We start from the raw sequence: 13,874 nt of genomic DNA, 5'->3' as shown, positions 1-13,874 counted from the left end.
TCATAAACTATCCATTGGTAATTATATTTCCCATGTTTCCACATTTCTACAACACAGCCTTGTATGCAGTCTTGCTTGCTTGTTTCCTTCTTTGAAAATAGGTTTAAAATGGTCTTACCCGTGATATTGACAAAGAACTAACAGGCAGCTTTCTTTCATATGCTTTGTCCATTAAGGATGCAAGATCAGCTGTGAAGACAAAGGAGAAAGAACCTTGTTAAACATACACATTTCATAAAAATCTAACAGATTTGGCTCCTGCCAGATGGCTGTGAACATTACAAAGTCAGTATCTGAACAGATGCTCACTCTTGCTCTTTTTCAGAAACTGAGGACAACTGACTGTTGTCACAGTTTTAAATAATTCGCTGAACTAGAGAATATAAAATAATAATTTAAAAAGGGCAAATTCAGCTCTTAAAAAATGGATCAATAAGGTCCCTCTGTAAGGAATCACAAAGTATTATGTTTGTCAAGTCCAGGAACAGATACTACATGAGGGCAAGCATAGGGACCTGTCACTGTCTTTTATCCCCCAGCAGTGCCCACCAGTCAAATCAGCTAGCTACCCTAAAGGTTTTACAAAGGGCACTTTCATACGTTTCCTGAGCAAAGCAGAGAAGCCCCTGCCTGTCCTTCTTGATTAGTACCCTCCACCATCTAGGTGTTAGTGCCTCTCAACAGAACATCCTTGGAGACACTTGGAACTTGTGGCATTACACTCATCTCAGATGCTAAAAATCACCTGCAGTCTTAGGCAACACACACTCCAAATTGTTTATGTCACATCACACCACTGTTCCTCAAGTTTACAGTATTTTCTAGTTCCCCTCACTCTCAGCTGATGATTCTATCCCATTTCACTGCCAAACTAATCAAGAGAACATCATCCTTGTATCAAATCTCCCAGGCCAATGGCAGCTCTCCAGCCTCTCTTATTTGACCTCTCCTTAGCTAGAGATATCCTTAAGGAAACATGTATCCTGCACCCTCCACCCATTTCTCCGGCTCCTCTCCAGGATCACCTCTTCTCTCTGTCTCTAGATGTCAGAATGCCCGGGTCTCCGAGCGGAGTCCGCTATGGCTTCACTGGCCTCAGGTGCTGCATGATGGCAGTCTCTCCCACAGCTTCAGCCTCATAGTTGGCTCTGTGTGTAAATACCTACCCCAACTGGCCTTTCATTCCAGACTTGCACTTCCAGTTGTATAGGGATATCTCCATCTGTGTGTCTAATAGGCCATTCAATTGCATGTCCTCTAAATTCTAAAACTCTCCACTCTAAATATGCTTTCCCCTTCCTGGTAACAAGAGATGGCTGGCTAGCCGAAAAAGAAGGAGCTACCCTTGATCCCACTGGTTTTCACACTCTCTAAGTAACTGCCAACAACACCTATCAGCTTCAGATTTGAATATATACATTTATTTCATTATCTCCATTGCTGCCCTTTCAATCTCTTACTGCCTGACCATACTTTAATTATCAAAGGGTACTAGGGGATAGCTCAGTTGGTAAAGCATTTGCCGAGCAAGTGTGAAGACCCAAGTCTGATCACAAATGTAAAACACCAGGCATGGTCGCATGTGCTTATGATCCCAGCAGGTCACTGGGGCTATCTGGTCAGCCAGGCAGCTGATGTGGTAAGTTCCAGACCAGTGAGCAATCTTGTCCTAAAAAGCAAAGGCTCTCCTCTAGCCTCCGCCCACACATGCAGAGATACACATGTAGGCTGCATCATCCACGCAAATGCACACATCACCTTACCCTTACAACTGAACTGCTGTCAAGCATGCAGGTTGAGGGAGGCTTTTAAACAGTTCAGATCCTATTATCCTCTTTCTGAACCAAAACTACTAACTACAAATGCCCATGTAAGATGGTCCTCTCCTTCCCTTACGTTAAAAGTGTCAGGGAAGAACTGAATTCACCAACCTACAGTCATTTTACAGGACAGTTCCATGAAAAGCACTCAGGAAATAGGTAAAGGCAGGAATCAAAGGAAGAAAGAATGAGGAATAAATGATTACACTTCCCAGGCTTCCTCATGGTGGGCGTCGGGGGAGTGGAACAATCTTGAGCCATTCAGAGACTCAACAGACACCTGTTCACTGGTAACCTCTTACTGCACATTAAGTACTTTTTCTTCTTTCCTTGGGGAAATTTCCCCTCTGATTTATAGCAACTGGGGAAAAACAACTTGGTAAAACTCCTAAGAGCTGACATGATGTAAAGAAATAGCCTTTTAAAATGACCATTTAAAAAGTATTGAAACGGGTGACTACAGCATCTATAAAACCCACAAATAGATCCTGAAAACCCCTTCCTATCAGGGATCAATACTGTCAAGTGTACTTGCTCTTAATTAGATACCAAATAACTCTCTTGTGCTACCAAATCTATAATTATGACCACTCACATCAATGACCAATATGAGGAATCACCTCCCTTTATCCAAAATTTATGCTGTATTAAAATAAACAAACAAACATAAGCCAAGATCAGAAGATGCTGTCCTAATTAAAATGGCCTCCAGGGTCCTTTCTCTTGTCCCTTCACATAGCCCGCACAGCATCTCGCCCATCACAGGATTGAGATGGCCACTGATCACCTCCAAGCATGGTAACCAGATTCTCTCTGAAGACTTTACACCCAGGCATCTTCAGTCAAGTAGAATTGGCCGCGGCTTCAAAAGAGGCCACAGCTGCAGAGCTCGCATCCGATGAGTAACGTTTAAACACTGCAAGTCAGAAAGACTTGCTGCAAATACACTATGGGACCAATCACCCTGCATTACAGCAACAGTGTGATGAATGAGGCAGAAAACAGCAAGGGCGGGAGGGCTAGGAAGGCAGGACAGCTGCAGCATATGGAAGGCCAGCACCACAGGCTTCTGGACCGTGGCCTTCCCCAGCCAAAGTCACACTTTCTGCTTTAGGGAGGGGCCAACAGATGCCCAAGTTCTGTTCAACCGGCTGTGCCAAAGACATTTCACTAGGTTCTCAGCTCCCCAGGAACACATACTGAAGCTGATGGCTGTGGACAGCAAAGACTATGGGGAAATGGATCTGAAATATAAGTTCTTCATTTAGCAGAATTTTCAACTACCCAAGGCAGCAATAAAATTAGATGAGCAAAATGACAGAAGGGAACGCTAACAGGCAAGCGCTGTACACCTAGAAAAAAGTCAATGTAAAGATATTTTAAACAAACAAAGCAAATGTATTAGCAGTACTCGCTAAGGCACTCCGGGGTTGATTTTTAGCAGGTTTATCTTTAGAAGGCGACAGCAGAAAAACTGGGAGTAAATAAAGATGTCAAAATAGCTGCTTAAATGAGGTGTTTTGAAGGATAAAGCTTTAGCATTGAACACTAGCATACTCTGTGTGTGCATGTGTGTGTGAGCTGTCCTAAAAGATAAAGTGGTGAGCATTAGCATGTGAGTTAAATAACTACCTTAGAAGATGTAGGACAATAATCTTTGGAAAATGGGGATAGAGGACACAACTTTCAGACCAGCGGAATGGGGAAAAAAAAGTACAAACCAAACCACCTCTAGCTAAGGCAAGAGAAGGGGACTGGAGGAGGCACTCTCTGCCTGTCATATAAGTGAACTGCCTTCTTCCATAGGCTTCCACCACAGTTCAGAAAGAGAGAAGGAACCATGGGCCAAAACCTCGAGACCAGGGAATATGATAAACTCCCTTTCCTTAAAAGCTGTCTTCCTCAGGTATTTGTCACAGTGGTAGAAAGCTGGCGCAGAGAACACTGACAAGGAGAACCAGGAAAGAACAGGAGTTGGGGTCCTTCAACTTCTAGCTTCAACCCTGCCCCAGCTGAGGCCTCCCCTTTCAGATAAGAAGGATGCCCTGGGGCCTACGGCAGGCTAGAGCTGGGATTCAGAGAACTCACTCACAGAGTAGAGGATTTAGGATAAACTTGGATGAGTGGGCAGGAAGTGTGCACCTATCACAGGAACATGATACCCAAGAAAAATATCTCCCTGTGTCTAAAAGAATTAAGCTCCCCAAATAGCACTCTTAGAGAGCTCTCCAGACAGCAGTCCACCTCACTGTCTGCTGTTGTTTTGTGGGAAATGGCTGCTCAGGTAGGCCAGAATAAAGTGCATGTGGTAATCTTCCAACATGGGTTAAAGCTGGGAGTGCATGTTGGCCATTTGGTTAAATAGGTCCAACTGCACTGTTATTCTCCTCCTGCCTTTGCAGATAGGCCGGGGCTGAGAAGGGGTGAGGGAGGAAACCCAGGCCGTGAGCTTTCCACCAACTTCAACAGAAGCTCTGATGTTTTTTGAAACTTGACCTTGAGTTTGTTTCTGAAGCCTTCTCCACTCAGCTCCATGCATTAACATAGAATCTCTCTAAGCCATAAAGTAACAAGCAGCTAAATCAAATACACAGAAGTCACCAATTAGCTCTTTCATCAAGGACTAACTCTTTGCAGTAACTGTGGAGAATGAAAGCCATCAGCCTGGGAGACTGCTATTGTACCCCGGCTTCCGAGATGTCTAAGAATCCCTGGGCTGTACTGACCTCCAAAGTCGGCGCGTGTAGACTTTGTAAAGATGTGGATTCTTACAACCCATGCAAACATAAATAAAAGCAACAAAACAAAAACAAGGGATAAGACGAATCACAAACAAAATATGACCAAAAATAAGTTCAGATCAACCATGAAAACAAAAACAAAAACCAAAACCACAAAAACCAAAACCAAGTCCTGAATCTGACCAAATTACTTTTTTATAACTACCTTACCGTTTATACAGGACAGATGGAAAACCAAGCACGTCTAGGATGTGAGAGACACTACTAAAGGCAAGACTTCGAAGGTGAGTGTGACACGCACGTAAGTCCTCTCTAAAGAAGAAAACATGTTTAAGACATGAGGAAATGTGTGCTGGATTATTTAATTATGGCACTATAGTTGTCTTCAAAAACACTCATCTTTTTGGAGGTATATATCAAAATACATAAAAAATGATTAGGTAACAGATTTACTTAAGCAATCTGATGAAATCAAATTACTAACTGTTAAATCTGGTTCACCCCCATGTTTCTACAAAAAGATTTTACTGAAGAGTCAAGAGAAAGTACAGTCAACTGTATTGGCATGCTTCAGCTGGGTCCGTGTTCAGTTAGGCCATTAAAACTGTGTTTATAACAATACAGAATATGGTTGGGCGCGGTGGTACACACACTCAATCCCAGCACTTGGGAAGCAGAGGCAGATGGATATCCGAGTTCAAGGTTGGCCTGATCTGCAAGGATTACACGGTGAGACCTTGTCTCAAAAACCAAAACACCAGACGCTGGTTATTTCATATTTACGTGACTGTTCTATATGTAACAATGGCTTTAAAAAATCCTTATCCTTTTGAAACACACACAAACACTCGTGAGCAATTATTTGCTTTCCTGGGACTTGCCTCAAAACAATCCAAAAAATAGGGACGGGTAGTAGACATAAAGAAACTGAGCTGATAACTGCTGAGAGCAGGCGGCTGGTCACGGGATTCTTTACAGCACTGTCTCTACTTTCCTGTTTACACTTTCTCCTGAAAAACGCTTTTATAAAGAAGCCTATGGTGTCCCAAGTCAGGATTTCGGGTGTCTCGGAAGAGAGTTAGGCACAACCCGGCCTCCAGAGCGTGAAGAATGCTCCATCTCCTAGACAGGTGTGCTCACTTTGTGGTAACTCACTGTATTCGAATGCACAAGACAATGCAACAAGCATCTTTCAAGAAAACAGAAATGCAGCATTTTAAATTCAAGGACCCCAGGCACAGCGGAAGCAGCTTTTCCAGGCCCCGTCGGGCGGGAGGGCGGAGCCAAGAACGCCACACCCGCTCCTGTGCCAATGGGCGCGACAGCACGAAATGCCTCATATCAGCCCTCTTCCCTCCTCCAATCAGGGGGCCCGACCCGAGCACCTCTCGGCCCTCCCAGCCCCGAGTCCAATCACGGTGCTCCACATGAGCGCACGGCTCCCCATAGGCCCGCGCCACCCGCAGGAGGAAGAGCGTTTCTCATAAGGACCACACTGCCATCTACTGCCCGTCAGGCGGAGATGCAGCAGAGGGGGATCTCAACCCTCAAAGCAAGCAAGCTGTCACACAGAAAAATGTGCATGTATGAAGCAGAGGCGGAAGCAGTTAACTTTCTACTATACAATGGGAAAATACAGTCCCCGAAGGGTTCTTTTTCTTCCAAGCAATCTGAATTCCAAACTTTATTTCACATGAAATATTATATACAGAGACAAACACTAAGGACCCAGGGACTCACTCATTCTGCCTATTTCTGGGATCAATGTTTAGGAACGAAGGCAGACATCGCCCACCCCCGACTTATAGTCATAGACACGGGCGGGGACACAAACTCAGATGGTAGCCTCTTAGCTACAGAATCCACATCATGCTACCTAAGGAAAGCACAAACAGACACAGGGTAGGGAAACAGTTCTGACTAAATGTACCAAGGCACTGGAGGTAGACAGGCAAGGACAGGAGGTGCTCAGCAAATCGTAATTTCCTGTTTTCCCAAACACTAGTCTTAACAGAGAGGAGACGGTTGCCTCCCGGTGATGCTCATGTGCCGCAGATTATCATCCCATTCTTTGGCAAACAACTTGTTTATTCATGTAACCAGGACAAGGATCCGTCGATTTTTGTCCATATAACAGACCTAACTATACCTGACACAAGACACAAACAGCAGCTGTCTCCATTTCCTCACCTTTCCTCCATACCTACAAAAATGTTTAACAACAAGCTTTCCCAGAATGCACCATTCCCATATTTATATTTCCATAGCACTGTGGGAAACTCGTTTGGCACACGAGAACAACCTTTGTTATATAACTAGCTGAAGCTACATTGGAATTATTCCTCGAACAGAGGCTTCTAAGAGAAAAACTGACTCAGAGGGCATCTTAACATTTGTGTAGGTTATCGGTGACTTTCACGATAACTAGAAGACATAGCTGGTACTTTTTTGGGTAGAAGACAGAGAAACTGCATAACATGCAATGGTGTGACTCTCCCCAAAAAATGCTGCCTCTCTTGGAAGCCAAGCTCTAAGCAGACAGGAGACCCCATCTAGACCAGGGGACCCCCATGCAGATGCTGGAGACTGGGGTAGCAGGTAAGAATCAACGGCATCTAACACCAGACCCTGTTCCAATACCACCCACTCCACACAGAACTGGAAAGAGTTCCCAAGAAAGGGCTGAGCCCAGGCTAGGGAAGGGAAAGACAACACAGTTAAATGAGTAAGAAGGAAGGAGTGAGAAGGAGAAGGCATTTATGCTAGCCAACAGGCATGGGACACTCACTTCCACATAATGACAGAAATGAACCACTGAAAAACATCACAAAAATCAACAAGATGTCAACACAATGTATGAACGCAGATGCATAAATGAGAAAGAAACACAAAAGAAGGCAAGGGCTGTTGCCTAAGGAGAACGCTGGGTGCTAAGTAGGTACAGAGTTGTGGGAATTGGAAAATCATCACTTTGCAACCTTCACAATATAGTCTGACTCAGGCTAGAAGCATGAATGGGGAAAAAATCTTAGGGGAACTTGAGAAGCAGCAGGGAGTCATCATTATGTTAAATGTCTCCCTACTTACAGCCTACTAGTCAAGAGGGAGGAAAAAAAGCCATGCAGCTGAGAAATCAGATGCATGCGACTAGGGGACTGCAGCTGACATGCCTGGTGGAGGCACAGAGACATCAGCTGTGTGCAGCTCAGACAACCTGACAGGGTCATGGCATCAGAAAGCAGCCTGTCTGGGGAGGCAAAACTGCACCTAATCATAAAGATAAGAGGTAAAAAAGGATAAGGAATAATTTCAAATTAAAGACTTGATTTAAATGCAACATGAACCTGGAGTAGAAAAAATGTGATTAAGGACAGTTAATAATAAAAAAGTCAAATGATAAGAAAAAACAATAAAAAGTCAAATAATAAAGAGTCAAATAATAAAAGACATGAAAAAAACCATTAATTAATGAATTCAATAAATGTGCTATGGTATATAACATGTTGGGTAATGCATACTGAAGAATTTAAGATAAAGAGCTATAATGTAGGAAACAAACTCTCAGATAGTTAAAAAAACAGCACGTGCACACTTCCCTGATAGGAACAGAATAGAACACACACACACACACGAATTAGAATGCAAGAGCAAATACATCAAAATGGTACCAAAAAGTGAATATGAGCAAAGGTTGAGGAGAAACTCGATAATTTTTTGTAAGCTGAAAATTACTTCCAGGGGTAGGATCTGACTCAGTAAGTTAAGAGTACTTGCTGCACAAGTGTGAAAATCTGAGTATGAATCTCCAAAGCTCACATCAAAAGCCTAGAGAGGTTGTGTGCAGGCCTGTAATTCCATTTCTAGGGCATTGTGGATAGAGGTGGGAAGCCTGCTTGGATTTGCTGGTAGCTAGCTCACCTCCAAGTTCAGTGAGAGACATTTTTATTTTTTACTACTTAAAAACCTGTCTCTAATCAATGGAACTGATTTCACTTTACACATTAACACAAAGTACTTCTTTCATAATTAAAAATAGGCCGCATTTTCATTAATGCATTCTTCAATGCCTTTGACTTATTCAGAGCTTTACCAAAAGCTGCTTGTTTTCTAAATAAAATGTCAGTCTATGTACACTTGTGATGTCCGATTTCACCAGTATAGTACATCTGTGCCCATGCGCATTGTCCTTTCTGTTCAAAGCTGTACATGCAGAATGAAAGCATGAGGTGACTTCCAAGTCCTCAGTGAGGCCTAAATATTTCTCCACATTTCAAAACACGATTATTCATCAAATTACTTCATTTTGTTTCTCTTTTACAGCATGGTAATTGTATAAATTTTAAAAAGCATGTTTAGAAAGCATTGTATGTGGATTTAATCTTAAGTTACTGTAGGCTGGCTGTGGAGGTCTTGATCGCTCACCTTTACACCCTGCCCAGCTCTGCTCTGCCTGGCCCTGTCCACATAAGCCCATTCCAGAGCTGCTGGCATCCAAAAAGGTAGTCAGAACTGACAGCTATGTCCCTGCACTTCTGGAAGAGTCCATCATAAAGGAAGACTTTGCTCTCATCTAACACAGGCACAGAGGAGAGTGAGAGAACGAGTGTGTGGAGGTGGGTGGGGATATGTTAGGTCTGCCTCCGTGCTCGGGGCGCTACAGTCTCATAACCGGTCCCTGATCATGTCACTCTGCAGGACCCTGACGATGGGCTATGTTTGGCAGGGCAGTGGGAAGTGTGTGGTGTTTGGAAAAGGTGCTTGTGAGGGGTCAGTGGCATTGTTTAGGCCCTGGTAATTCATACAAGAAAGGCTGCAATCTGAACAAGAGAAACAGGGAGCGGAGGAGCGTGCTGCAGGGAAGACACTATTTTTTCATGGCTTCCATGAGACTGCAAATTTGCTTCCAAATCTGTCACTTGGCAATGATATAGAAGTTAAGAAAACAATGAGTTTGAAAAGACAAACACATAAAGTGTAAAATTCTGTAAACAGAGACAAGTTGTGTGAAAACTACAGAATACAATGAACAAAAAGCAAGAAAAAAATGTTTATACAACCTTGGTGGTGTAACCATCAAGGCAAATAATAAAGACAGTTTTAGGAATGGAAGGGGTAGCAAAGGCAAGCCTCCATGTGTGACCATAGCTTTTTAAGACTGAACGTGTACTTCTATGAGCTGAGTCATCATAAAAGTATCTTTTCATGTATGCATCATGACAGCGTATGATGCGAGGCATGTGGAGTGCCATAAGTGACAGAACACGGGGCAGCACCTACCCAGGTGGAATTGTTCCTTCTCTCTGGCTTCCCACTGGCGGCTGTCGATGTAAGCTGCGGAAAGCAGGCATCTTTTACCTGAGGGAGAGACAATCATCTCAAAAGGCATGTTGTTTCACAGACCTTTACCAAACATGACTTCTGTCATATCTGCAATTACCAGCGTATGTATTTCTTCAAATTCTAACATAATGCTCTAATGAATACCACATGGTTTACGACAAAATGCAGAACAAGCTGAAAAGCTTCTCGACAGTTTCAGAGGTGAGCATGCTGCTTATTTTCTTTCAACGTTAGAACTGAAAGTCATTTATGCTATTTAATTACAGCCCAGCTTTTCAGAGTCCTAAAATCATTCCCAGATCCCAAATAACCTGCAGTACTATTGTTAATCATTAATGGATGAGTTATCAATTCTGAAAACATCTCTATTTGACTTAGATTACCATATTTATCCATATTTTGCATAAAGGAAATAAAAGTATCTTATCAGCGACCCAGAACCCCATGAAGATAAAAGAAACCTGAAAGGTGAATTAGAAGTATCACACAGGTGGCAGAGCTGGATTCCCCAAAGCTGGGAATAAACAGTGCTCAGTTACACGGACTCCCAGAATAAACGAGAAAGACCTGATGGCAGTCTCAACAACAGTGAAACCTTCTACATCTCAAAGCATATTCTCAGGAAAGTGATAAAATAATCTACAACATGGAAAAAAAAATAAGTAACTTGTATCAGGGGCATAAAATACCTTTACAATTTAACAATGAGAGACAACCGACTGAAAGGTGGGCAAAGGATTTGAACAGATATTTCTCAAAAAAAAGGGGGGGTATGCTAGGCCTAGTGATACAAGTCTATAATCCCAGCCATGGAGGAGGCTGAAGGAGTAGGTTCCCAAGCTCAGGGCCTTTCTGGGCTTCGGAGTTAGTTCAAGGTCAGCCTAGGCAACTTAGTCTGAAAACCAGCAAGTACTGGGCCAGTAAGACGGCTCAAGGGGTTAGGGCTTGCTGCTAACCCTGGCAACCTGAGTTCAACGCTTGGATGGAGGGAGAATGCCCTCTAGCCTCCACACAGTACCAGAGCATATATGTGTTCCCCTCTACTACAAAGTAAATAAATAATGTAATAAAACTTTTTGAAGATTAGTACAAAAGGGCTGGGCAATTAGTGATAGCATGCTAACCCAGCAAACGGAAGGCCTCATGTTCAATTCCTAATACCACACACAGACACACACACACACACACACACACTGTCACACACAAACAATCAAGAGGCACAAGCAAAGATGCTTACCAAAACTGGCCAGTAGGGAAATAGAAAGCAAAGCCACCAACTATGAAGAACACAATCACAAAGCAAAAATATAGTCAGGGGTGAGAACTTTATCCATTGCTGGTGAGACTATTCAGTAGTGCAGGTGCATGGGAAAACAGACAGCACCCCCAAATGTTATCAGAATTACCAAGTGACCTAGCAATTCTACTCCTAGGTAGATGGAATAATGAAAACTTAAATTTGCATCAAATTTATATACCAATGTTCATGGAAGTATTTCTAATAGTGGATAAAAAGCAGAAATAACCAAAATATCCTCAGGTTATATATCAAAATTTGGTACATCATTATAATGGAACATTTCAGCAATTTAAAGATAAGAACTTTGAAAACATTATGTTAAGTGAAAAGTTTTCAGTTTCAAAAGAGCACATACTACATTCTACTTACATGAAACATCAGAGCAGATAAGTCTAAAGAGATAGGAAGTAGGTTACAAGTTGCCTAGAACTGGGAATGGGGATTGAGAAAGTGAGAGTAACTGGCAATAAATATAGATTTCTTTGGGGTGTGATAAAAATATCACACAATTGGTTGTAAAGATGCTTGCATAACTCTGAAAGTCTCAGAACTGTATACTTTTAATGTGTGAATTGAACAGCATGTAAATTCTACCTCAAGCAAAGGAAAAGAAGAACTCCAAAATAAAAGGCAGATACACAGCATCCTAACAGATGGCCCAAGCATTACAACCTGAGTTTTACATAGTTGGAGAAGGACTGAAGATGACACCTGACTTTGACCTCTGGCCTTCATATACAAGCATGTGCACACAAGTATGCATACACACATACTCAACACACATACTCAACACACACACTTTTTTATAAGTAAAATAAAACAACACATTAACCTTTCAGTGATGCTTTATGAATATCATATAGACCAAAGGTTTTTCCATTACTGCACACTAACTGAGGGTCTGTATATTAATGTTACAACCGAAGAATTTCTACAGCTGTGGGCAAAAGATGAACGGAAATGGACCAGAAGCAAAGACCTGGATCAGATTCTCCAACTTTACTCTGCATATGAATCTCATTAAAATGCAACATACAGTGGTTCTGTATGTTGCTGGTATAATTTTTTTTTTTATGTATACACCTTACCCTTGTTCACTCAAATACTGATTTCTCCCCCCACCCCACCCCCAACTCTCTGGTTTCAATCCGGATATCGCATTGTGATACTCACTCTAAGCAACCTGTCTCAACTCTTGTGTAAACAGGACAAAATAAAGCAACTAGACACAATATTGAGCAGGGAGGAGCCAGAAGGCAGGAGATGAGTGGGAGAAGGGGAGAGAGGAGAGCTAGGAGAGCAGAGCTGGAGGAGAGATCTTGGAGGAAGTGGAGCATGAACCAGACCTAAGATTTCACAAAAAGCAAGTATAATGTGTGAAATCTAAATGTTAGGAAACTGAGTGAGGGCTTGGATGTTTAGGAGGGAGTAAATATTGCCCAGCATTGTATTCTAGCTTAACTAAAAAACCAGTCTCTGTGTGGTGCTTTGGTTATACAGCTGTTTAAGATTAACAGCAAGCTTTACTAGAAGATAAACCAATAGTAAATATTAATAACCTCATACAACAGTATGTCTAGAGAGCAGACAGATTCCACACATCTAAGTGACTGGGTAATGACAATGAAAGTCCTCAAACCACATCTGAATTCAGGCTTAGGTCTCAGCCTGCCCAATCCCTCTCTGTACATGCATTTAAAATGTTTGCTTAGCCAGGCTGGAGGCAAAGGTGGGAGTGTCTACAAGTTCAAGGCCAACATGCTCTATATAGGGTTTCTAGCCAACCTGCCCTACATACAAGACCCTGCCTCAAAGACTAGAGTGTTTAAAATTTTCCCAAGCCTATTACTGTTAGATGGCTTTCCTTGGAGCAACAATATTCTCTAATAAGTGTCCTGAACAAAAAGAAATGTTTTCTCCATTGAATTCTATAATACTTTGAAAGACCAGAACTTCAAATTTGGTGAAAATCATATCTGTTCCATTTAAATCCTTACACACTTGTTATTTCAGCCTTTTTGTTTGTTTTGTTTTTTGGAAACAGTGTTTCTCTGTGTAGTCCTGGCTGTTCTTTAACTCCCTTTGTAGACCATGATGGCCTTGAACTCAAGAGATCCGCCACCCTCTGCCTCTTTGCCTCTGGAGTTCTGGGACAAATGGTGTATGCCACTACATCTGGCTCTATTTAGGCCTTTAATCAAATGTCTCCAAGCATCGTGCTTGCTTTGTTTTTAAAAGAAGGAAATAATGTGATTGTGGAAATGGATAAGCTTTAGTGTCACAATTTAACTTTTAACTCTTGCCTTGCTAATAATAAATGCTATAAAAAATTGGGCAAATCACACAGCGCTTCTGATTTTTTCTTCAAACACAGAATGAGAGAATACTGCCTGTCTGAGCATGGTGGTTAAGGACTCACTAGTGTCTTACTGTCTACTAAGTAATAGTACCCTGCAAGCTTCCTTCCTCTGACCTTTCCATTTATTTGTCTTGTTGTTGTTGCTCTATCTCATTTAATTCCATCTTTTTGTTCATTTTAGCTGTACTCTTTTATCCTATTTTAAGTAGACTAGATAGAAGGTTCAAAGTGTTGCATATCTGGTCATGAATTTGTCTAAAGCAGAATATTTTTCCAGCTCAAACATTTCAATGTCTGTAAGTCATTTATCCACA

At 42.1% G+C, this 13,874-nt stretch overlaps 1 protein-coding gene across 2 annotated transcripts in view; it reads right to left on the bottom strand.

Moving 5' to 3' along the window:
• Mrps27 (mitochondrial ribosomal protein S27) overlaps nt 1-13,874 on the bottom strand; it is a 69,619-nt gene that overhangs the window by 54,380 nt on the left and 1,365 nt on the right. Inside the window, exons 2-3 of one of the 2 annotated variants that reach the window (XM_021644120.2) lie at nt 9,839-9,916; nt 119-189 (exon numbers count right to left, since the gene is read on the bottom strand). In XM_021644120.2, coding sequence (XP_021499795.1) covers nt 119-189; nt 9,839-9,916 — 149 coding nt within the window. Of the gene's footprint in view, nt 1-118; nt 190-4,771; nt 4,843-9,838; nt 9,917-13,874 lie in introns of those variants that run through there. The other variant, XM_060385619.1, reaches the window with a different exon arrangement.

Source organism: Meriones unguiculatus, chromosome 6 (genome assembly GCF_030254825.1).
Source record: "Meriones unguiculatus strain TT.TT164.6M chromosome 6, Bangor_MerUng_6.1, whole genome shotgun sequence".
In the NCBI taxonomy this organism is placed as follows: Eukaryota; Metazoa; Chordata; class Mammalia; order Rodentia; family Muridae; genus Meriones; species Meriones unguiculatus.
Note: the sequence above shows the minus strand (reverse complement) of the source record. Positions and strands in the feature narration are given on the sequence as shown.